Source organism: Hibiscus syriacus, unplaced genomic scaffold, assembly GCF_006381635.1.
Source record: "Hibiscus syriacus cultivar Baekdansim isolate YM2019G1 unplaced genomic scaffold, ASM638163v2 tig00003041_pilon, whole genome shotgun sequence".
Classification (NCBI taxonomy): Eukaryota; Viridiplantae; Streptophyta; class Magnoliopsida; order Malvales; family Malvaceae; genus Hibiscus; species Hibiscus syriacus.
In genome coordinates this window covers 8,981,485-9,005,974 of record NW_024061960.1, presented here as the reverse complement: position 1 = coordinate 9,005,974, position 24,490 = coordinate 8,981,485, and the positions used below count along the sequence as shown (strand labels likewise).

Genomic DNA, 24,490 nt, shown 5'->3' with positions numbered 1-24,490 from the left:
CGATCTACCAAGGAAAAAATAATATAATTCTCTCTTGATAAAAATGAGAACACAACTCTCAAGAAAACTCTCTAAATTCTCTAGTATTGGGAGAAAGCTAGAATGATTTGGGATGATTTTGAAGCTAAATGAGATAGTATATTTATAGTTGAAGCTTAAGGACTAATCTGTAAATACCCTAAAGTTTATAGACTAAAGTTTGTAATTTTTCCTTTCATTTTTTCAACAAATTACAGCTTGAATTCGGTGCAATAAATACACCACTTTCACCGAAAGTTTCTCAACAATTTCCACCGAAATTAGACTTCAAATGTTGACTTTTCAACAATATTATCATCATGCACTGATCTTTTGATTCTCATCGCTACTCAAAATAATATTCGTTACATTCAAGAATTTCTTTCAAATTATAATGTTTTTCAATAGTCATGAATACACCACAAATAGGTTATACAAATTTATTATCTTTTGGAACAAGGTTTTCTTTCATCCTTGATTTACTATTGCTCTCTAATAGTACATTATGACCTATTTGGAGTTTCCATCAGAGAATCTATTAACAACATACGTCTTATAAATATAATTGTTCGAACTCAAATTTTTTAAGAAGAACAATATTCTATTTTATTACTAAAGTCACCCAATAAAATTTATATTTATTTTTTTTTCAAATAATAATCATTATGTTAAACATTAAATTTCGAGATTTTATCTCCAAGTTAATTGTTTTTCTAAGTTCTATGATTATGAAAAAGTTTATATAGGATCTTTAATGATTTTATAAATGCAAGATTCAAAAATGTATTGTGTAGTTTCAGTCATGAAAGGGAGTTGTTATTCTTTAGAATCTTGGATTTGAGTAATTGTATCTGCAGGGTATATATGCATCGCAAATAATTAAGAAAAATTTTAAACAAATGTTATCTTTTAAGCACTTTAAAATATAAAAAAAGCAAAATTAGGTTCAATAATTCATGGTGACAAAGTACAACAACGTCCTTTTTCTAATTTTTCTGCATAATTTGAATAGTATCGTGAGATTGCTACTTGTCTTGAGTTGATGGTATATCTGCAACTTATTCTTAGTTTATAGTCCTTCAAAGTTGCTTCATTCAATTATGTTGGTTTTGGTAAGTTTTTATAATTTATTATTTTAGTAAGCACTTTTTAACTTTTTATAATATGTATATAGTATCTTCTTTTTTTATAATAAACATCGTTAATAGAATTATATATATATTTGAGTAATATAGGATATTTCTGGCGATTTTCTCGGTATATCACCGGTGGTCGGTATTATTACCGATCTAACACTGGTCAGACTATATTTCCCGATCTAACACCCTTAGCAGGAAAGCGCGCCCCCTGCACCGCGCTATACGCTGATTTGGCGCCACGTGGAGTATAACGCGCCCCTGAACCACGTTATACGCTGACTAGGTTATAAGTGGGGTATAGCGTGCCCCCTGATCCGCGCTATACGTCACGTAGGGGTATAGCGCGGATCAAGGGTCGCGGTATACGCCGTACCAAAATTATATTTAACGTGGTCCCTGATCCGCGCTGTATCTTTACATATAGCGCGGTGCAAGTACTGCGCCTTATATGCTTATAAATACACTCCTCCGGCTCACATCTCCTCGCATCTCTCATCTCTTATAAATTAATACAACAATTCCGTCAACGAGTAATAATTCTCGCAATCTTCTCAAATTTGATTTAGAAGCTCGTGCGATTTTTCGTTATAAGGTAATTTTGTTATAATTTTTTAATTATACTTATTGTTTATTATCATTATTTGAAAAAATATTATACTAATTATTTTCAATTAATTTTTATGTTTGTAAAATTGAAAAGCGGGAGCATACGTCGAAATAGTTGTGCGGTGCATGTAATAATATAAAATTATATTATTTAAATTATTTACATTGATGTGTAAAAAATTTATTGTGTTATATTTTCGTTCATATATAATTTATTTAATCAGGATTGTTTAAGTTATTTTTTTACAGATATAATATTGCCGCACTTTTAAACTCAAAGAATGGCGCGACTTTCAGCTATTGTTTATTATGATAGTGAAATTCGAGAAGATGAAACCGGCATTGTTTTCGTATCAAATGAGCGTGTTAAAATATAATTAAAGAGAAACATAACTCTTGAGGAGCTAATAACAAAGATTTCGAGGAAGATTCATGATGGAAGTAACAGAAGAATGTTGTCGTTGCAGTACAGATTTCCAACATCATTGTTGTCATTAACTTATACAGCGTTCGAACTTTCGAACAATGATAATGTTTAAATGATGGTTGAAGCTCAAAGTAATTATTCAGACGCCGCTATTGAGATGTATGCACATTTTGTTCAAGTGCGTGTTGTTCGGGGACAATCTTTAAGCTCACACTATGGGCTGTCTGAACAAGTTGATCAAGTTGACAACCCGACTACAATAATGTGTAATGATTTTAATGCCATAATGGGGATACATTCATCCGCAACTCCTTACGATATATACCGAGGTGGGTCCACGAACAATCCGTATGGCAACACCGCGTCCAGTTCAAGGGGAAGGCATTCATCTGTAAATCCCTTTGACCTTAATATGGAGATGCTATCGACACAACCATCTGTGCAGTTTCCATTTGACACGATGTCTTCAAGCTCTAGGGGGAGGCATTCGACTGCGAGCTTTTTTGATCTCAATGTCGATATACCTTCAAGTTCAAGGGGAAGGCGTGCAAGTAGTAGGTTCTTCGACCTAAATGTGGAGAGCATGGAGGAACCATCATCTCCACTAGAAGAACCGCTTCGTGAGCCTGGTGCGGATGGTGCTGAGACTGGACTATTCATTCACCCAGAATCACCGCAATTCAACTCTGATGATGATGAAGTTCCAGGAAATATGGCACAAACTGACCCTCCTGCACACATGTATGAAGCTGATTATGGTGCAATGTACGGGCCAGAATTTGCGGATATGCCTCATCTCGGTGACTATGGATATTACTCATCAATAAATGATTGTGAGTTATCTTTAGGCATGGAGTTTTCAAGCAAAGAAGAAGCGATGATGGCTATCAAAAATTACAATACCCGTAATTATGTTCAGTCCATAGTCAACCGATCGACGACTGAAAAATATGTATGCTACTGTTCCCTACGCGAAAACGGATGCAATTGGATGGTTCGCGTAGCGAAAATGAAGAGGAAAAACAACATATGGGAACTAACAGTATACAACGGTCCTCACACATGTTGTGCTGGAGGGGTCAACCAAGATCATCCGAACTTGGACTCTGAAGTGATATGCCAAGCCATCATGCCTATGGTAAAAGCAAGCTCTCATATAGCTGTTGCAGTGTTGATTTCAGCTATACAATCGCAGTATGGGTACACCGTCTCTTATAAAAAAGCTTGGTTGGCAAAACAAAATGCCATTGTCAAACTTCATGGCGAATGGGATGTATCTTACAACGAACTTCCAGGTTGGTTTAGGCTGGTACGGACGTTGAATCCTGGGACAATTGTGGACTTCGAAACCTCCTATGCATACCATAATGATCGAGTTCTTCGTGATCGATGCCAATTCTACTGGGTTTTTTGGAGTTACCCACAGTGCGTTAATGCTGCCAAATACTGCAAGCCTGTGGTCCAGATCGACGGGACTTTCTTGTATGGAAAATACAAGCAAGTTTTATTATTGGCAATTGTCCAAGATGACAATCGCAACATTCTTCCAGTTGCTTTTGCTCTTGTCGAAGGAGAAGATACAAATTATTGGGCTTTTTTTCTCCGAAATTTACGTGCACATGTTATCACGAGGGAAAAAATTTGTGTCATTTCAGATCGCGGAGCTAGGATCAAAGCAGCAATGGAGTCTTTGGGTCCAATATGGAAACCACCCTTTGTCCAACATAGGTATTGTCTCCGACACATTGCTACGAACTATCATGGAATGTACAAGAAGAATGATGAGCGTCAATTAATTGTGCGCATGGGTAAGTGAAAGCAAGTTAGTAAGTTATACATTTTTTGAACATTTTAATTTTGCAAAGAAAGCAAGTTAGTAAGTTATACATTTTTTGATTAGGTTACGAACTACTTCCTCGAACGTTTGAATCAATGCTTCAAGATTTGCGGGCGAAGAACGTGTAACCCAGTCAGCGTATAGCGCGGTTCAGGGAGTGCGCTATACTCCACGTGGCGCCAAATCAACGTATAACGCGGTACAGGAGGCGCGCTTTCCTGCTAAGGGTGTTAGATCGAGAAATATAGTCTGACCGGTGTTAGATCGGTAATAATACCGATCACCGGTGATATACCGGGAAAATCGCCGATATTCCTAAGGTAATATTTGTTTAATTTTTTTAGTTATTGATAACTCATATTTTAATAGACATAATTATTTGAACCAAAGATCTATAAAGATAACACTATTTATTTTAATGATTAAGATAACTTGCTAAATTCTATATTATAATTTTTTATATGCTTTATTGAGAATCCAACCAAATGCTCGTGGTCGGGTAGATGATCATTAAACAGGTCCAACTTCGCACATAATAAATCCCCACCTAATTTTCCTTTCCCAATAAAAATATAAATATATAGTAATATCCATTGCAATCGCTCATCTTCTTCCCCACACCCACCACTCCCTTCGAAACAAATCAACATTCCCACCAAATGAATTCCTTTATCCTACTGAGTTTGCTTTTCCTGGTCAGAACAGCTTTAGGAGTGGACGAAAACTTTACAATCTGCAGCGTGCCCAGAACTTGTGGTAAGCTAAACATAACGTTTCCATTCTTCATCGAGGGGCAGGTCGAACCCAGATGTGGCTATCCAGGATTCAAAATCCATTGCAGAAACAACAAAATCCCAATCCTCAGCTTGCCCGATGGCGACTATATCATCGACGATATCTTTTATCAGATCCAATCTTTGCACGTTTCAAGAGCCGAGAGAGATGCCGTTTGTAGCCATTCAATCCGAAACATATCCTTGCCTGAAGACCGCTATTATCTTGATCCCCGAATGAGTAGAGAAATGGTTTTGCTCTTTAACTGCAACTTAACCTCGCGATCGACCTTGGAACTTTCCAAGTACAAGATTGATTGTGGTGATGAAAGTGCAAATAATTCAAGTTTGGCACTGTTCAACGATGATCCCAAGCTCAATTTTGCTTCGGGTTATTGCGTGAAAACAGTAGTGGCGCCTGTGGCGTTTGATCATAAAGGAGTTGGAGCTGTTGGAGATTTGTTGAATGGTGGGTTTGTGTTGAACTGGAGAGCGAGTAACTGTAGCGCTTGCAAGACGAGTTGTGGACGGTGTGGATTTGATCGTCGGAGCTACCATTTCAAGTGTTTTTGCCCTGACAGGCCCCACGCTTGGCACTGTACTCCTGGTATGCACCACTTTTATCTCTTTCTTTTGTGTCAATGCCTGCATAAATCATAATCTTCAAGCTTTGTCTTGTCGTGTTGGGGATTGTCAGCAGCCGCCAGTGGCCATTTCCTTTGGGTGGAAAGGATAAGGCTGTTCTCCACTCCTCGGCTGCTTTTGCATAATCTGGTGTTTCTTAGGCCTGGCCCCACTCCTATTAATCAAAATCATTCATCATTAGCCACTAGGTGATTTCCACACCGGACAAGATTGACTTTCTAACTTGGGATAATGATGTAACAAGTGTCTGCAGTAGACATGATTTTTATACTCTACCTTTTATCTTCAACCTTCTACCTATCTCTAATAGCGAACCAACCAACGCAAATTCCAAGCTTTCAAACTTGGGAAGAAATAACAGGGACCAGCATTTAACCCAAATTATGTTAGATTATATTTTTTTAAAGATGAGATCGAACCAAATTTAGGTGAAAAATATTTACGATAATAATATAATTATATTTTAAATATTTAGAGATAATTATAATAATATATTTTTATATATTTTTAAATTAAGTTTATATTTATTTAATAAAAAATTTATATAAGTATTTATGTCTAGTCGAGTATAAATTTTTACTCAAAAGTTAGATCGAATTTCAAGTTAGATAGAATTTTCTTAAATTTGAATTAAATCGAGTGACAAGTGAAAAGATATAATAGAGTTCGGATGAACTATAAAACCATTTCCCACCTAAATTAACCTTCTCCGCCACTCGGCATCGTGTGGTTGTTGTTTTCCAATCCTAAACTCGGCAGGGACTGATATGTGTGGATTTGAAACAAATAACTTTGGAGAGACCATATTACAATTCAGGGAGATGTCTTATCGGTTAACTTTAGGCGTTAGCCAATGCTTTGCGCTACTATTACACGAACCAGCGAGATGGAGCTCAGCTAGATCCGTGCGGAGCCGAAAAGCGTCATCGTTGTCTGTCTAAACCGGTAGACGATCAAAACCACGAGCACCAACTAACTGCAGACCCAAAAAAAAATACATCACAACACTTGTGTTTTCTATGATGATATAATTTCGTACCTTTAATTTAATATAAATTCTTAAATTCTCATACCTAAAATGAAATTCCGTATCCGTCTCTGGACCCGACTACCGTGTCAATTGGGTTATTCAATGAATCCTCTAGCGGTCTTAACATGCCTTCAATTTCCATTGCTGTGCTTGCAAATAAGGTACCCTTGGATAAAAATTTTCTCTACTTGAGCCAGTAGGTTCCGTAGTTGTACTAATCGATGATAACCCATCACTCTTTTAATCGGTTCAAAACCCATTATTCTATCGACTTAGGATTATCTATAAAGTTCAATCTCACAATACCATTACCCGAATTTCTGTAATATTAAACTTTAAAGTTCAAAAGAATTTAGGGACCTCCTGTTTATATATTTGGTTAGTCTGGGGTGATATATTATTTCAATTAAATTCTTTGGTTAGCCGATTAATCTTTTTAAATGACATGGAATGTATTTAGAATATATTAAGTAATTTTGTTATTAATATGAGGTAAGCATAAGTTAGTAAATTTTTAAATGACACTAAACGCTTTGTATTTATGGTACTTAAACCTAAAATTTTAAAAATAATAACAGTTCATTTACCACTGAAATCGTGTGATTCGTATAATATATAAATTAAATTTTTAAACACATATTCGTGCTAAAATGATAACTTGGATCTAACATATAAAAAATTGTGACATTAAAATTTACTAAGATTATATTTTTAAAGCAAATTATATTCAAGTTATCTATATAACGTTTACTCAGGATGTGTTTTTGACCCTTTAGTTTTATCAATTTAATTATTTTATATCTTAAGCTTTTATTACGTTATTTTGACCCTCAAATTTTTGTTTAGAAAAAATTATAACAAAAAAGAATTTTGAATAATATTACATTCATACTCCTATCCTCAATCGAAATGTTACCTTCCATAATCTTACTTTTGTTTGTTTGTGTTCTTTTTCCTCCTTTTATGATTTTGCTATTACACGCGTTAGGTGTTTAGGGGAAGAGGTGGGGTTCGTCAGAATACTTGAAGGAAGTTTGGACGTTGTTTCATTAATGGAGAAAATTTCAGGCTAAGCCTACATAAATTATAAACTTCTCTCACTCTTTGGAGCTTAGAGGTAAAACCTGTCTTGTTCTCAAATTCTGCAACTACCATAGAAGTGGAACACTGGAGAATGTAAAGGAGGATTCTTGTATGATTTGTTTTGTTTTACCCTTTCCCCCCCCCCCACTTCACGCTGAACAGTAGTTCTATTTGCCCTTGAATTTCCAGAAAAGGCATTATCACATCGTTTCAAAGCTAAACTCGCGTGCCTCTTTACATGCCGCAATCTGAGTCATACATATTCTTTCTTTCACACCGCTATCCGAATGATACGTCAAGTCTGGACCCATATTCTATATATACTTTAGCTTAAGTCTAAGCGCCAACTCCCAAGCTCCAAGTAGTGAAAGACTTTGAAATTTTTGTAGTTTACTTTTATCTCAACGTTTCAAACAAGCCATGCAATTAGTGTTTGACACCAATGATACAGACTTTGCCATCACATGTCTAATTTAAATGCTATGCCCACTTTTCTCGTCTTCCTTACCAATCCCCTTTTTCTTAAGTTTTTCTGCCTCAAGAAAGAAGGAATACTACTATATGATATATAAGAAAGCTTAAGTGAGACAACTTGGCTCTCAACTCTGATTTTTTATATCTTCAAATGACTCCTATCATACCCTTCTTTGTCTTGGTCGTTCTCTCGCAATTCTCGCTTCTTCGCACGGCTGAAGACGACGGAAATCACCTCCACAGGTATTGCCGAAGCTTCACTTGTGGAAAACTTTATGACTTAAAATTCCCATTCACCGAAGAGGATCGCCCAGACTGCGGATTGTTTGTAGTTAAGGGTTGCAAAAGTTCCAACAAAAGTGTCCAGGTGCAGCTAACACGTGAAGGAAAAAATAGAAAATGGTATGAAGTTTACACAATCTCCCAAGGTGATACTCTTACCATTTCCGATGAAATCCCAGCCAACCAGTTAAAGCAGATGGAACGTCGATCCTTGAATAATTTGGGTTTTCCCAATCTTCCATATGCCTCTTTCGAAATAGCTCCCAATTTAACCTCGTGTAAATGCAAAGCCTTGAATGCTAGCCTTTCAAATACACACAGCCTCACACCCCGTGACAATTACACCATATACGATTGTCGACCACCAAGTATCTGTATTTGTTCAACTATTCAGCTAATTGTATCTGTCAAAGTTCACGTATTTCCTTCTTGTTGGAGTTGTCATGCGAGAGGCGGTATATGCCTAGCTAGAAAACAGAGATTTTACTGTAGTAAAGGTATACCTAAACGTCTGCTGCATTTCCCCCCACTTTTTTCTAATTCACGGAAGATGATGCATTTATGAGAAAATTTGAATATGTAATGACAAAAGTGACTTGGTTTTGACTTGTGAATTATCATGGACAAAGTGCACTTGCCTCTTCTTTTTTTGGAGGGTAAAAGCTAACATTGTTCTTTGCAACTTGAATTGTAGGGACGAACAAAATGGGACTGAAACTCAGACTAGGTAATCTCTCTCTGTTTCCAGAATATAAACAAAAAAAATAACTCTTCCTTGTTATGAAGGATACTGATGTTTTGCATAATTGTCTTCTTTGTTATGATTTTACGTAGGAATTGGATCCACAGTCGCTCTACTGATACTGCTGTTCTGCATCTTTGTCTTATGTCGTCGACACAAACAAGAACATGTCTCTTCATCCAATTTCTCGTCAAAATCTGACCTGGAAAATAGCTCTGCTATTTGCTTTGGCCTTCTCATTTTCTCCTATAATGAACTTATGGAAGCCACCAATAATTTTGATGATCATAAAGTGCTTGGAGGTGGTGGTTTTGGGACTGTTTACTATGGTAAGACAGACAGTAAATTGCATGTTTTTAACCTCGCAGAAGCTTGATGAATTGATTGATATTCTCTCATTGGTTTTGATGTAGGTAAACTCCGAGATGGGCGAGAAGTTGCAATCAAGCGGCTATACCAACACAATTTTAGAAGACACCAACAGTTTGTTAACGAAGTCGAAATCTTAACCCGCTTGCGCCACAAGAATTTGGTCTCCCTCTACGGTTGCACTTCGCGACGTAGCCGGGAACTTCTCCTTGTTTACGAGTTCATTCCTAATGGCACCGTTTCCGATCATCTCCATGGTGATCGTGCACAGTCTGGTTCACTCACATGGCCTGTTCGAATGAGCATTGCGGTAGAAACCGCGACTGCGTTAGCTTATCTCCATGCCTCCGACATCATACACCGCGATGTCAAGACTACAAACATTCTCCTCGACGATAATTTCTCTGTCAAGGTAGCGGATTTCGGGCTTTCTCGTTTATTACCAAACGATGTCACGCATATATCAACTGCTCCACAAGGGACCCCTGGCTATGTTGATCCAGAATATCACCAATGTTACCAGCTTACTGAAAAGAGTGATGTTTATAGCTTCGGAGTTGTCCTCATCGAACTCATATCATCGATGCCGGCTGTCGATATCTCCAGGCATAGGCATGAGATTAATTTGGCAACTTTAGCAATAAACAAGATTCAAAAGTGTGCATTTGATGAGCTGATTGACACTCATCTTGGGTACAAATCATGTGAACAAGTTACAGGGATGACTACTTTGGTTGCGGAGCTGGCTTTTCGATGTTTGCAACAAGAGAAAGAACTGCGCCCTTCAATGCAAGAGGTTTTGGTGGAACTACAGATAATACAAAGTGATGCTTACGAGTTGGAGAAAGTGCAGCAGGAGGAACACACTGATTGTGAGGTGATGACGAGTATAAGACCACCTCCTTCACCGCTGACGGGCGATCAGATTGTATTATTGAAGGATATCCGGCAGCCAGCTTCTCCGATTTCGGTGACGGATAAATGGATTAGCCAGAGAACTACACCTAATGCCAGTGAATAAGTTTTGCTTCACTATCCCGCTTTACATTCAACTCTTATGGCCATGTTCTTATTTTCTTTTTTTCCGGAGGAAATTTAAATAGTAAATGATAAGAATGGACGCATTTATATCGGGAAGCATTAACTTTTATAAGTTATATTAAATTTTAGAAAATATAAAATTATAATTTGTATACAATTTCATAAGTACGAAATTAGATTATTAATAAAAAGTAATATAAATTATATATATATATATTTAAATTTTTTAAAAATATGATCACCTAAACAGCCACCTTGGCCATATGTAAAATGGAAAGTATCCATACTATATATTGTATAATATTCATCAACGAGTATTGATACAAGTGGTTGTGATTAAGGAATTTAAGCTTGTAAAACTAAATTCTACCACCATCACTTTAAGTGGGTAACATATAAATTTATATGTAAATCTCAATTATGTCTTAGGTATGTCCTAGCCCTGACTAGATGAATTACCCCGACCTAAACTTTTCTATATTAATATATATATATATCTAAAGTTCATATGGGAAGATCCTTTACATGGCTTCTTATCATAGAGGTAACAATGTTGTTACATTGTTTCATAAATATCATGTATGTGGTACTCTATCATTGCACAATGTCACGTTTAAAGAGGTAAGAATATGAATCTTATATTAAAAATAAAAAATTTAAAGCTATTATACATCTTATTAAATACATTTTTATCCGATATCAGGTTGTCACCCTCTCTAATTTCAATGATAGATAATTCGCTTCCCATTATCATAAAAATGACAATGTTGTTATATTGTTTTGAAGGAAAAAAAGATTAATTAATTTTATATTAAAAAATTAAAATAATGATAATATACATCTTATCAAGGATATTCAGCTATCACCTTATTCGATTTTGATGATTGATAAATGAATTAACCCTAAAATTAAGAACTTAAATTACAATTGCATTAGTATTTCTAATAGTATTACGTTTATCACGATTATGATAATAATAAATATTATTACAACCATTATGGATATTAAAATTATAAAATAACAGTTTTAGACGGCATTTTTATTATTATTATTATTCCGGAAACGGACAAGGGTTTAAATCCTAAATAAAAGCTAAACCTAATGCAGGGAATAAATTTGTGAAGTATGAATAGGGTCGGTTTTTTTATAAAAAAAATCAAGTTCGGGTCGGGGTGAAAAATACTCGACCCGAAAAATATATAATTTTAACTTATATATTTAGGAATAATTATAATAATACTCCTCTATATTTTTTTTCCAATTAAGTCATTGTTTTTATTGAATAAAAATAATATTTTTATTATTTTGGGTCGGGTCAGATCGGGTATTTAAATTATATATCAGGTCGAGGTTTGATCAAATAAAATCTTATTTTAATCGGATCGGATCTAGAGTGGAGATTTTTTATTCTCAGATCGAGTCGAGTAGACCAAAAATCTGATCCAACCCGACCTAACCCCGTGTCCATCCCCATCCCCAAGTATGAACGGTCCCTCAAAACAAGATCCGGAAGGAAAAAAAATTATAGAAATGATTGGTCTTCCCATTTAGGAGTCAAAATTTAGAATTTTCTGGGAAAATGCACCCTACAATGCCTCTTTCTCCTCCTTGGGTCTACCTTTCATTTCTTCCAAGGGAAAAGATAAATTCCATTCAAAGGGTTCACTTTTGAAAGTGTAGGAAAAAAGAAAAAGCATGCCGAAGAAAACAAACACAGAAATCTCCAACATTTGATTCTTTTCTTTTGCTTTGAAGCAAACCCACCCAAAAACGAAATTTCACCCTCTCAATCATTCTGCCATCTTTCAAATTCCCAATCACTATTAAACGCCCAAAGAAAGAATAGAGGGGAGCTAACCAAACATGTCGACGTTGCAGAAATTCAAGGTATTAGCGACGCAATGCGGCGTCGCCCAAAGCCCCACGAGAAGTCCAAGTACGAGTCCCCTCTTCAATTTCCGTCGCCCTAAAACCACACTGCGAATGCTCCTCACCAGAACTGGTAGTCGTAAGTCATCCAATACTCGGGAAATGCCGTATCCGCGTAGTTACATCGACATTTCATCTGAGAAAAAGAAGGGCGACGGTCACACTTTGAAGGATTTATTCGTATCGTGTCCGTCGCTAGAAGAAGGAAATGACGACGACTGTAAAATTGTTAAGGAGAGATTCGGCGGAAAGAGTGAAGTAGTTTTAGCAACGAAAGTCGATGGTCTTAACGGACTTGGAGGTGAACCGGGATCACCTCGGCCGAGTTGGATCGGGTTTAGACATAGGATGCTGTTGAGGAAGGCTTGGCGTCCCATGCTTCAGACCATCCATGAATAGTTTTCTGTTCTCTTTCTTGCTTATTATTTATCTTATATTTTCCATGTTTTGATTCGCTATGGCGTTTAAATCTCTTCTTAAACGAACATGTAATAGTCGATTCAGTTGGCTTATTGGAAATTTTTGTTTTTTATTATCTATTTTTTTCTCTTATTCTTATATCCAAATAATGGGATTGATCATTGGATTTTCATTACAATGTTCATTTTAGTGACAAAAGAATAATTTACAGTTTTAGTTGATTCAATAAAATTGATATTAACTAAAATCCACAAAGCATAGACCTTGACCCCTACTACCGACGAATTATTTGCGCTAAAACTGTCGTCACAAGTGCTACTTCCCCCGAAAATTAATTTCTCTTGCCGACACACCTGAAAAACAACTATTTACGATGGAAATTTATATGGTAATATTCTTAATAAAAATAAATTATAATTTCAGTTAGAAAAAGTATAATATTCTACTTAAAATAATATTTTTATTTTATTAACATGAATTCAGCGGAAAATAATGGGTTTAGATTATGTTAATTATTATTTTCCTATTATTTTATAGTGAATTAATTATTACCATATATATGTGTTGAACTCATATAAATCATATAAATCGTGCTTATGATTGATGATGAATAGTAATTAAACTTTTACTGAATAATAATGAATAAAAATGGAACGGATGTCATCAATTACATTCAGACAATAATTAAACAAAACGAGGCCATTCAGACATTATTAGGGGAGCCAACAATCGTCAAATACTCCAAATGAATATGCTACACGTCAAGATCTACTTTGAATCCAATCCATTGTACAGCAGATGAGAAGAAGAGGGAAAACACAAAATACAGTATCATAAAAAATATATTTAAAGAAAACGTTGGACTAGATGATCATTGCTTATAATAACCACTTTGGTGGGGATGATACGGATTTGGAGTGGTATATGGTGGTCGAGGAAGAGACCCGGGTTGCTCCGCAGGGGCATTATAATAAGGCCCACGCCACCCGGGATAGGCGGGTTGACCATATTCATGGCCGACTGGCGGACGTAACAGGGCATGTGGGGGAGGATAAGGAGCAGTGGAAGATGGGGGAGGATAAGGAGCAGCAGTAGATGAGTGAACATGGTAAGGAGGCGGTTGCTGTGGGGCAGTATAAGGAGGAGGCGGATGACTGTACGTGTGCATTGGCTGCTCAGCAGACCTATAGTAAGGAATTTGCGGTGGAGGATGGGATATACTCTGAGGTTCTGTTATCTGCTGTGAACCGGGTCTTGGAGTTGGCCGGGGCTGTCCAACTGAAGGGTATGGACCTGCGCTCTCACGTTCCTGGAAGCTGAAACCTGCCATTTTCCTTTGAACGTCTTCCATCATTTCTCGACACTGGATGTTTCGAGTCATCACAAAATCACTGCATTGCTGCTTGATATTATTGAGTGCATCCTGTTTAACAAAAGAAGCAACTTAATACATATGCATATGCCACATTATTGAACCAACTTCAAAATACTGCCTAAAGTAATAGATATGCAATTTCTTACCTGAAGAGTAACATAAAACTTCAGTCCCTCGTTAATATTATCCTTGATTTCTTTACACTTTGCTAAAGCAGCTTGAATTTGTTTGTAACACTTCTCTCGTGATGCTGAAACAAAATAAAACATTAAACACCGATCTTGTCATAGTGAACATCAGAACTTAGACTGAAATAACCATACAAATCATTGCACTGAATAATGAACATGACTGTTATAACAAATTAAACTTTAGACAAGTATTGGTTCCAAATATCGAACTGCAATGTAATTAGGATTTACATATTTAGACAAACTATACGTGATACATATAAAACATCTTCAGTGTTGGGTTAGACACACCAAGCACAAAAAGTTTAATGCACGCATATGAGATTCCCTAAAAAAGATGATAATAATAATAATAATAATATCAAATATACATTCAAAGAAATATGTACCTTTATAATCTTCAAGATTAAATACGGCACCAAATTCTTCATTCTGAGCCTGCAGAAGGCAAATCAATAAAACAAAAACCACTGTCAATCATTCAGGGTACATTTCCTAATAATCAGCAAAAATGAAAATCTAAAATTTACGGCATTAGAAGGTGAAGGAAACTAGAATATCATGCAAATTAACTTCATGTGAGGACCAAAGTTGATGCATCCAAGACTATCTCCATCCTTATATATTTACCACAGAGGAAGAGAGAGAGAAGTAAGTGAGGGAGGAAGAAGGAATCTTTCATTTAAAATTATTTGTCTTAAATAAAAACTAGTAGGCTTATGGAAGACCCAAAAGATGGCATATTTATAAAAGTCTCCAATAAATGCACTCATGTTCATCAAAGTTTTATCCTTTTTCCTTCTAATATTCTCAATAAATAATTCATTCCTTTTTTTATAGGAATAAATAATTCATTCCTCAAGGCATGAAAGCTCATTTAATTAAGTTAATCATTCAGGATGAAGAATAAGGATTTATTATACGCTACCAGCCACACGGAGCAAACATCATAGCCACCCTCAGAAAAAGGGCCCAACTCTACCATTAAAACTAAGATGCAATGTATTATGAACCAAATGTTCCATTGCTTTACGAGTGCCAAACAATGACATGGAAAAACGAAAATATGTTATATTCACTTGATTGCAAATTACCCTTAGTTTTTACATCAATTATCAGACATAGTCTAGTTAGAGTACTAATATACAGTTGTTTCAAAATACTATCAAAATGATCAGGGAAGAATAAAAAAGAAGAGATAATTAAACCTGAATTTGCATCAATAATTGTTCTTGTGCCTCAATGTTTTGGGCAATTTCCTCACAAATGTGATCATACTTCGCTATCTCCTTCCTGAAAAGATCCTCATAGGAGCCAGTGGATGTCATCAACTTAGGTAATATGTCATCCTGCACCAATTTACAGATAAGACTACTAAAGTTTATGAAAATTGCCAATAATTCAGCTATGAGAACAGTAACTATACAAACAAGAGATACATAAATGAGCATCAAATGACTCGCAATTTGAAACACCAACAATCTCACGTTTGAAACAGAAATCTCACACAAACACTCCATCAAACACTTTAACATAATCATGTGGCCCACATTTGCCATGCATAGACGCAAGCTTAGTTACAAAAACCAGAGACTCAATCACAAATCAAGATGCGATCACCTTCAAGAAAATTTTCATCCTTGAGAAAGAGATTTCTTGCTTGCACAAATTTCAAACAGTGCATAAATCTTGACCGGTCTGAATATTTATTTATTTCATGTTTCTTTTTCTTATCTAGTTCTCATAATGAGAAAAGAAAAAGAGAAACAAAAAATGTCAATTCAAAGTTTACGCATACAGTAGCAATAGGAAGTGGAATCAAAGAGATGTTTCTTAGGGCCAAAGAAGAAAACACAAAAAGCTGGGAAATGAGGCTTAAATTTTAGAGTGTGAGCAAGTCCACACAGCTTTAAACAGGGAATTAAGAGGATATGAAAGAAAAGGAAAATAATGAAAAACAGATAAAAAGCAGGAGATTGGCAGGCCGTCAGGCTTGCCAATGAAAGCATCAACATGCAGAGATGAAAAAAGAACAGAGAAAATGGGAAGGCATGGAGCGGTGGAGAAGTCTTGGAATAAAGGGGGTATTGGTGGTTTACTTAGGGATGAAGACGGGGCGGTGCTGGGAACTTTTACCGAGAGTGTTGGGTTGGGCCCTCCAATTTTGGCCGAACTTTTGGCTATCAAAGCCGGTCTTTTATTCTTCTTGAATTCGAGTTGGAACTCGAGGGGTAGACTCATTTTGGAGAGCGATAGCAGTAAAGCGGTTGACTGGATCAAGTGTCCGAGTTCTTGTCCTATGCTATTTAGTTCGCTGGTCAAGGAAATTGGTTCTTTGGTAGTAGATAGGAATGTTATTGTAAAACATGTTAGTAGAGTTGTGAATTGTAAAGCGGATCAGTTAGCTAAGATAGGAATTGGATGAACTTGTGTTTCTTGGTTATTATAGGTTGTATTGTCCGCTGTTAGGTGAAACTATTGTAATGGTTATAATGTACTGTTTATTTCGTTGGTAATAAAATTTTGAGGCACCCTTTTCCTCCTTCCAATGTCCGTCGAGTTACCTTAGGATATGAAGGGGGTTTTTAACAAGGTCTCCCTTTCTTATCAGAAAAAAAAATGGGAAGGCATGGCAACCAAACCAAAAAGTATTGAAAAATGCGGGGAGAAGTATAAGCTGCTGCAGGTGGAGAGAATGGTGAGAAAGGACGATATTCAAAAGTTCTTTTTCATAATAGACAAGAAAAAAATAAAGCCGTAGGAATGGTGAGAATGGTTAGATATAGGGTAATTTATACTGACGAGATTACTTTCCAATTCCATATTCCAAAAGGAAAGCTTGGAGGAAAGACATGGTGCTTGGAAATGTGGGGACGAAAAGGTGTTCAGGTTCAACTTTAGGGATGGGGCAGGGGCGGCTCATCCTTCTTTTGCGCAGAAAAAACACTGACCTATTACCATTCTCTATGAGAGTAATAACATTTGCTCTGTCAAAAGTTCTAGGGATAGGAGGCACAAATATAATCCTAGATCTTCATAATATTTCAAAAGTATCAAAACAACATAGAATCTCAGAAAAGAAACTACATATCTAAAGAAGGCTTGAGCTCCTTTATCAACAGAATAGAGAAAACCAGGAATATTTCAATATGATTGATTATTTATTGGATCATATAAAACCCATTTTGAATGGATATCTTCCCTCTCTTCAGGATTGAACATCAATTGCACCGATTTGGTAAACAACTCATTGGGGTAGATGCAATTAAATAATCACCCCCCCAACGAAATGTATAAGAAGATTTATCCTAATAGATCTTGGGGAAAAAGGAGAATAGAAGGATTACAAGTTATGTCTACGTATGGAGTTACAATGTTGCAAATCCTTCAGGCACCATTTAGAAAGAACAGTAAAATTGAATGCCTAGTAGCACTGGTTAAGTGATAGTATAAAAAGAAAAGCATGCAGAAGATATGTAGCGCAAACAGTTAGCTAACCTTTCTTTTCATCTCTTTAAGCATATCCTCGAGGCCTGCCCTCTGAGCACCAAGAGTCTCTAATTGTCTCTGCAAAGAAAATAATAGGATATGACAACCATGTTGTACATAAAAGTAAAATTCAATTCGATTTGTCCAACAGAAAAATGGCAATGGATCGAATCAATGACTTGCATAGTAGCTTAAGCATGCAAAGGTAATATCAGATAAAATAACAATTCGTTTTTTCTGTTCCCTTTTTCATCTTTTAGCCTTGGGGCATGGGGAACTTGAGGGGAAACAGAAGCATAGAGTATATATTGAAGATATTTTAGATTAGAAAATAGAATTACCAAGCTCTGCTTAAGGGCCCCAACTATTGCATCTTCATTGGCATCCAAAGACATTATTGGCCTTGAAAGACTTGGTAGGGCAGCTTCTATCTATAACAGTAATATGAACACAAAAGCAAAAAAGGACGCACATTAAAAAGAAGAGTCAATTTATCATTTCAAGTATGTTATTAAAAAGAATAAGCAACAAGGTATCCACACTCATATATACATAGCAAAATAATATGGAAAAAGCAGTACCAGCCAATTCAGAAGAAGCCAACAACAAATGCATCCTCAAAGACTAAGCAAAATAGCTTATATTTTACTTGCATTACATAAAAACACAAATAACTAATAACAAGTCGACATACCGGTCGGTGGTTAAGGATGGACATCAGTGCAAAATGCTCTCTCACAGAGCGCTCGATTCGCACATCACTTTCTCCAGCTTGTTTTAAGTTAGCAGCAAATTTATTTAACCTTTCCTGCAAAGTCTTTGTCAGAGTGCTGGACTGTGGTCTAGTCCATCGGGTTCCAAACTGACTTCTAAACTGAGCATCCTCTGCAGCTTCTTTCTGCAAAAGCTCCTCAGTCTGTACCAGCAATTCCTGATTCACCCTTCTTAGATCCCTAAGTTGTTGTAACTCAGCCTCCAGACCAGCTGGGCCCCCACTAGCTTGCACCTTTTCTACCTCATTCTTAAGATCTTCTGGAAGATTAAAGTTCCCTTCCAAAGCAAGAATTGAATCTGGCAAGTCCATTTCCTTAAGCCTAACTCGGGTTAGCTCACTTCCTTGCTGCAATTTCTCAGCCTGTGTCCTGATGACTTCATCAACCATTTCAGTATACCTGGAAAGAGCCTTTGCACTGCTGTCAGGAACAAGACTTGCAAACATCTTCTCTTTGCTTGCATCTAACACATCATTCATCTGCATTGACTTCACCATAGAAAATGCAGGGAGAGCTGCTAAAGAACTAGGAGAAGGAACCCTCATCAGATAAACCCTTTCATTTTCCTTCATAGCCCTCTCCAGGTTGCGATTAAGATTAACTTCTAACTTGCTAATTGCATCCAGAATCTGTGCAGGAGCCCCTTTCGATGATTTCTTTGCCTCAGTTAAAGCACTAACACCACTCTTCAAGCGTGCAATTTCTTCTGCAATCTCCTCTTTCTCATGCAGCTCCAAACCATACCTATAACAAGCTTCTGCATAGAAAAGAGCTGCCTTAAGCTGCACATGTGTAATCCACGCTTTTTCAAAATGGTCCTTCAAAGGAGCTGTATTTAATGCAGCTAAAGCTTCCTCATAGTATAATCCAACCTGAAAATAATCTCATTAATCCTAACTAAAAATTTATTCAAATTCCCACTAGTAAACATGAAATCTCAATTCCATAGACCTCTATATTTAATTTTCTAGTTGTTGAAATGCTCCCTCAAGTGAAATAACTAAAGGGCATTTGGGGAGTCAACTCCCTAGCCCCTTCCATTACTTTCTAATACATAATCAATCACCATCCGAAAGTATGGTTTTCACACTTGGTAACTAGATTCTACACCTATAAATGATAATGATAGGAGTAAAGTAACGAACAGAATTATAAGGGATTCCCAATTTGAGTTTGCTTTTACTTCATAAGATGAAAACGAAGAATGAATACAGAAAAAATAATAATTGATCAGAAACCAAACGATATGATCAAATGCAAAAACCAATTTTAATATAACTAATCAGTAAAAAGTAAACTACGTTTTAAGATCTTAAAACGATAATCAACCCATCCATACGCTTGATCGGTCCCCAGAAAAAGATCGACAATCTACTCATTCATTCCAGAAAATGCATATTCCAATTGTCAATCAAGTACAAACAAAGCACAAACACACACACACAAAAATAATAAATATAATAATAATAAAATAACCACTAACCTGCCTAGAAATCTTGGAGCAAACTCCAGGAGTACTTCCTTTGGCAATAGTATTTTCAAAAACACACTCTTGAGCTTGAGCCAACATCAACCTCTCCAACATCCCAGCACACTCCACCGACAGATCCACGGTCGTACTGTTCCCCATCGAAGCCTTTGTCGACGCATTATCTCTGAGGTAAGCAAACGCCCCCGCTGCAGCGATAAACGCGTGAGACGCCAGCCTCCTCCCTTCCACCGTAGTCCTATCGTAAGATAATCCAAGCTGGCTATAAGCCGCGCCGAGATTAAACAAAATCGCGGCCTTTTCTAAATGGATATTTTGTTGAACCGCCTTTTGCTTCTGTTTAAATGCATCAAACCAAGTGAATTGGATTGAATTTATGTGATCTCGATCGGGGGAAATTGGGAAGCGGGTTTCAATTAGGCATAGGGCTTTGAAGTAAGAGACGAGGAGGTCGCGTCGGGTTGTTGGGGATGGGTCCGGAACTCGTTCGATGTCGGAGCGGAGGGTTTTGACTGTGTCAAGGTCATCTTCGAGGTTGACGGCTTCGCGTTCGGAGTATGTGTAGGAGATGTATTGACGGAGGGGACGGTAGAGGTCGATCGAGTTGGTTTTCTTCTCATAGATTGCTAGCATGATGTTGGTGGCTGTCGCCGAGGAGGATGTCGCGGTCATGGCGACGGCTATGTTAGTGGAGATCAAACGTTAGGTTGACGAAGAAGGAGTGGAATTGTCGATGAGAAGAAAAATGAAATTGGGATTAAGGAAACGGTAGAAGGGGTAGTCTTCTTATTGGCAAATGAAATTTCATTATTATTATTTTTTTCATTTATTAATCTGATAAAAATATTAGGTAATATCTATTTAAATATAATTTTTAATCATTTAATATTAAATATTAAAACACTTGACATTCATGATATCTAAAATTTAACCTCAAAAAATAATAATAATTCTTTTATCATTAAAATCATTTAATTAGTATAAAATTTCATTATTTTGCTTGATAGAAAATATCGAAAAATTGAAATAAAATTTATTTTTTATTTAATATTTAACCTAGTTGAAAAATGACAATAAAAACAAACAAATTTTATAATATATGTTAAATTAATTAATTTCTTCTTTTTATTTTTAAAGGATAAACTACATCAATCATCATCAAACTTTACTCTCTCTTATTTTACTCATAATACTTTCACTTTTTTCAATTTACTAATTAAACTTTGACATAACTCTTGTTTTGGTCACTCCGCCGTTAAATAATTAACGGCGTTATGAAATGGCACACAACATCAAAACTACGTTGCTTTAAAAAAAATTAAATTTCTATCAAATCAACGTCGTTTTGTACCTATATATAAAAATTCAAATTTTCCTTCTTTACTTCTCTTCTTCTTCTTTGTATTCCTTCCATTTTTTTTTGTCAACATGTTCAAATTTCGACTACCGTTCGTCGCAGTCGACCACCATACTGACCATCATCGGCTGCCGTTGATAGTAATTAATAAGTCCTAAATTTTTTCACCAAACTCATTTCGTCCTCCTAAACGTAAATTCGTTGTTCATTTAGGCGAAAAATCCGTTAAACTTCATGGATCTGCCATTGTCTTTTGGGTGGATCCGCTCTGGCCCCCACTCGTATGAAATCAATGGTCATTGCAGTCTTTGGATACTTGGGGTTCTTCTTTGACGGGCAATGGCATGATTTTGGATTCCCCTCTTATATTTAGTTGATTTGTTCTTTCTACTTTTAAAGCCATCACTTGCTATGAATTTGTTCATGGAAATTATTTGATTTCAGTTCTGGGTAGTGGCATGAATTTGTTCTTTCTATTTTTTTTAAAAAAAAATTAATAGTAACAATTGATCATGAGAATTGTTGAATTGCTTAGCCATGAAATTATCCCTACCATAATTGAAACTTGTTGTTCTCTTTGCATTTTTAAACTCACCTTCAATGGATTTAAAATTACAGTGGGAGGGTGAGATGGTATGGGTAGGGTGGAGGTGGGAGGGTGACGTTGTAATTTAGGATTAGGGTTTAGTGTAAAAATTAAGAATTTTTTTATCTTTTAAATATTACACATTATAATTAAATGTTAATATATATATAATCATATATATTAATGAAAAAGTCACATCATCCGGCTGTTAGAGAGAAAACGGTCGAATAAGCAAAATAATTTAATATGTAAAGTTTAGTGAGCAAATTGAAAAAATTGAAAGTTCAATGAGAAAAATATGAGAGAGAGTAAAGTTTAGTGAAGAACAGTATAATTTACCCATTTTTAAATTAAAATAATTTACTTTTACACGTAAAAATATCAAATACCATCTCTTCAAAATTTATCAACAAATTTAAATATTAAATAAATAATTTTAATGTTATATAAGGACATAATATAACAAATGTTCTTCTGTGTGGCATGAAATATAAGGTTAATTTGTAATGTGATTGATTCCACAGGTAATTAATAGAACTCAAAATGTTACTTTATACAACTCAAAACATTCTTCTATCAACTCTAAAAAAATTATATATTTAGCAAGTATTTTATTTGCAATTAAAAATGTTATATAAGTATCCTTTTATTTCTAGAAAATAATTTTTTTTAGAAAATAGTTTTCATTTTCAGTTTTTTGAAAATTAGTAAGCATATTTAATTAATATAAATGAAAACTTGAATAAAAATAATAAAATAAAAAATTGTTAAATAAAAATGAACAAATAGTTAATAAATAATTAAACTAAACTATAATTATTACATAAATTTGATATGTGAGTTATGCAAATATAAAACAATAAAGTTGATAAGAAATTCCATAACACAAAAATTATTTTAGTTTATAATAAGAATATATTGTTGATGCATATTGGACATCAATTAAATTTTAAAAATAAACAAAAATATTATTGTAAGCAAAAGCACACAAAAGTGTCATTCAAATAAAAATATGTTTAGTCGTAATTGAGGTCCTCAAACTTTTGGGGAAAAACTAGTGTAGTCCCTAAATGGTTTTTGCACTTGGTGTGACTCTTAAATTTAGAAAAAAAATCAATATAACCTTTTAAATAATGGAATCAAGCATTGACTGTTACATCGTTTAGATGACAATTCACAAAGCTTACACAACAATATACAATATTGATGTTATAGTTCACGATATTTTTATGATAGTACACAATGGAGAATTATGTGATAAATGGGCTTAATTTTTTTTTGGCTAAGTTCGAGAGTATAGTTGATTTTTTTATAAAATTTGAGAACTTATTTAATCTTTTAGAAAAATTAAGAAATTATTTAACTTTAAAATATAAAATATAAACAACTATTAAGATATTCAATACAATAAATATATAAATTATTAAAAAAAATTAGTTTAAGGACCACGTTAAGTGTTAAAAAATTAGGAACCATATTAATTTTTTTTATAAAAGTTTGAGGGTTTCAGATACCATTAAGCCAAAAAATTTATTAGAAGGACTTGAACTCATGTAAGTTAAGTTAAAAATCCATATATAATATTTTTATTTTTTTAATTTTTCAAAACAATTTTAATAAAAACACTTAAAAATGTATTTTTTATATTTTCATATTTTTCCTTATTTTTGTTTTTATTTTCCAGAAATCATTTTATAATTTTACAATCAAAGACGTTTTCTTCAATGTTTTTTATTTTCTAAGAAAATAAAAATGAAAATAGACTATATTTTCTAAAACCTAACATACCCTAAATTTCTCAATTGAATAAATATCAATGATGATAACTTTTCAAGCTTTAACCTGAAAATTATATGATTAACATGATTAATATGGATAACGTAATATTTTTCAGTTCCAAACTAAAATATTGCCATTTTCACTATAAAACCATATTTGATAATAATTTCAGTTACAATCTATAATGCTATGAGTTTCTCAGTAGAATAAAAATTATCACTAATGGTAACTTTTTACGTTTTAACCTGAAAAATTATTTGATTCACATGAATTAGTATGAACAACGTAATATTTTCGGTACCAACTGAAAATGTTACTATGTCCACTCTAAAAAGTTGCCTATTTAGTAAAAATTTCAATGACAATCTATAATGTTACACGAGTTTCTCAATCGAATAAAACTTATAATTGATTGTATCTTTTAACATTTTAACCTGAAAAATTATCTGACCTAAATGATTTAGTGTGAAAACGTAATACTTTCGATTCCAATTGAAAATGTTACAATGTCCACTCTAAAAAGTTACATATGTGGTAATAATCTCAGTTACAACCTATAATGTTATATGAGTTTATCGATTGAATAACTTACAACTGATAATATATTTTTACGTTTTATCCTGAAAATTTATTTTA

At 34.8% G+C, this 24,490-nt stretch overlaps 3 protein-coding genes across 3 annotated transcripts; 2 read left to right on the top strand and 1 right to left on the bottom strand.

Annotated features, from left to right (window-relative positions):
* The first annotated feature begins 4,887 nt into the window (after window positions 1-4,887).
* On the top strand, window positions 4,888-10,473 carry LOC120171854 (LEAF RUST 10 DISEASE-RESISTANCE LOCUS RECEPTOR-LIKE PROTEIN KINASE-like 1.1). The gene is made up of 4 exons (XM_039179486.1): window positions 4,888-5,407; window positions 9,009-9,041; window positions 9,149-9,385; window positions 9,470-10,473. Exons 1-4 carry the CDS (start codon window positions 5,038-5,040, stop codon window positions 10,444-10,446), a joined length of 1,617 nt encoding a protein of 538 aa, XP_039035417.1. The 5' UTR covers window positions 4,888-5,037; the 3' UTR covers window positions 10,447-10,473.
* Window positions 10,474-12,025: 1,552 nt separating this feature from the next.
* Window positions 12,026-12,828, top strand: LOC120167190. Its single transcript, XM_039176283.1, has one exon. It carries the CDS (start codon window positions 12,330-12,332, stop codon window positions 12,792-12,794), a length of 465 nt encoding a protein of 154 aa, XP_039032214.1. The 5' UTR covers window positions 12,026-12,329; the 3' UTR covers window positions 12,795-12,828.
* Window positions 12,829-13,660: 832 nt separating this feature from the next.
* LOC120171834 (vacuolar-sorting protein BRO1-like) lies at window positions 13,661-20,919 on the bottom strand. The gene is made up of 8 exons (XM_039179471.1): window positions 20,127-20,919; window positions 18,565-19,515; window positions 18,212-18,301; window positions 17,880-17,948; window positions 15,590-15,730; window positions 14,771-14,819; window positions 14,337-14,440; window positions 13,661-14,238 (listed from the first exon to the last, which is right to left on the bottom strand). Exons 1-8 carry the CDS (start codon window positions 20,802-20,804, stop codon window positions 13,687-13,689), a joined length of 2,634 nt encoding a protein of 877 aa, XP_039035402.1. The 5' UTR covers window positions 20,805-20,919; the 3' UTR covers window positions 13,661-13,686.
* Window positions 20,920-24,490: the final 3,571 nt, after the last annotated feature.

Excerpts from the sequence above, each read along its gene's own strand:
- LOC120171854 (XM_039179486.1), top strand. The coding sequence starts at position 5,038 with ATGAGTAGAGAAATGGTTTTGCTCTTTAACTGCAACTTAACCTCGCGA. Across the intron at positions 9,042-9,148 it reads GGGACTGAAACTCAGACTAG|GAATTGGATCCACAGTCGCT; the intron begins GTAATCTCTCTC and ends GATTTTACGTAG. Across the intron at positions 9,386-9,469 it reads TTTTGGGACTGTTTACTATG|GTAAACTCCGAGATGGGCGA; the intron begins GTAAGACAGACA and ends GTTTTGATGTAG.
- LOC120171834 (XM_039179471.1), bottom strand. The coding sequence starts at position 20,804 with ATGACCGCGACATCCTCCTCGGCGACAGCCACCAACATCATGCTAGCA. Across the intron at positions 18,302-18,564 it reads CCATCCTTAACCACCGACCG|ATAGAAGCTGCCCTACCAAG; the intron begins GTATGTCGACTT and ends TTACTGTTATAG. Across the intron at positions 14,441-14,770 it reads TAATCTTGAAGATTATAAAG|CATCACGAGAGAAGTGTTAC; the intron begins GTACATATTTCT and ends ATTTTGTTTCAG.
- LOC120167190 (XM_039176283.1), top strand. The coding sequence starts at position 12,330 with ATGTCGACGTTGCAGAAATTCAAGGTATTAGCGACGCAATGCGGCGTC.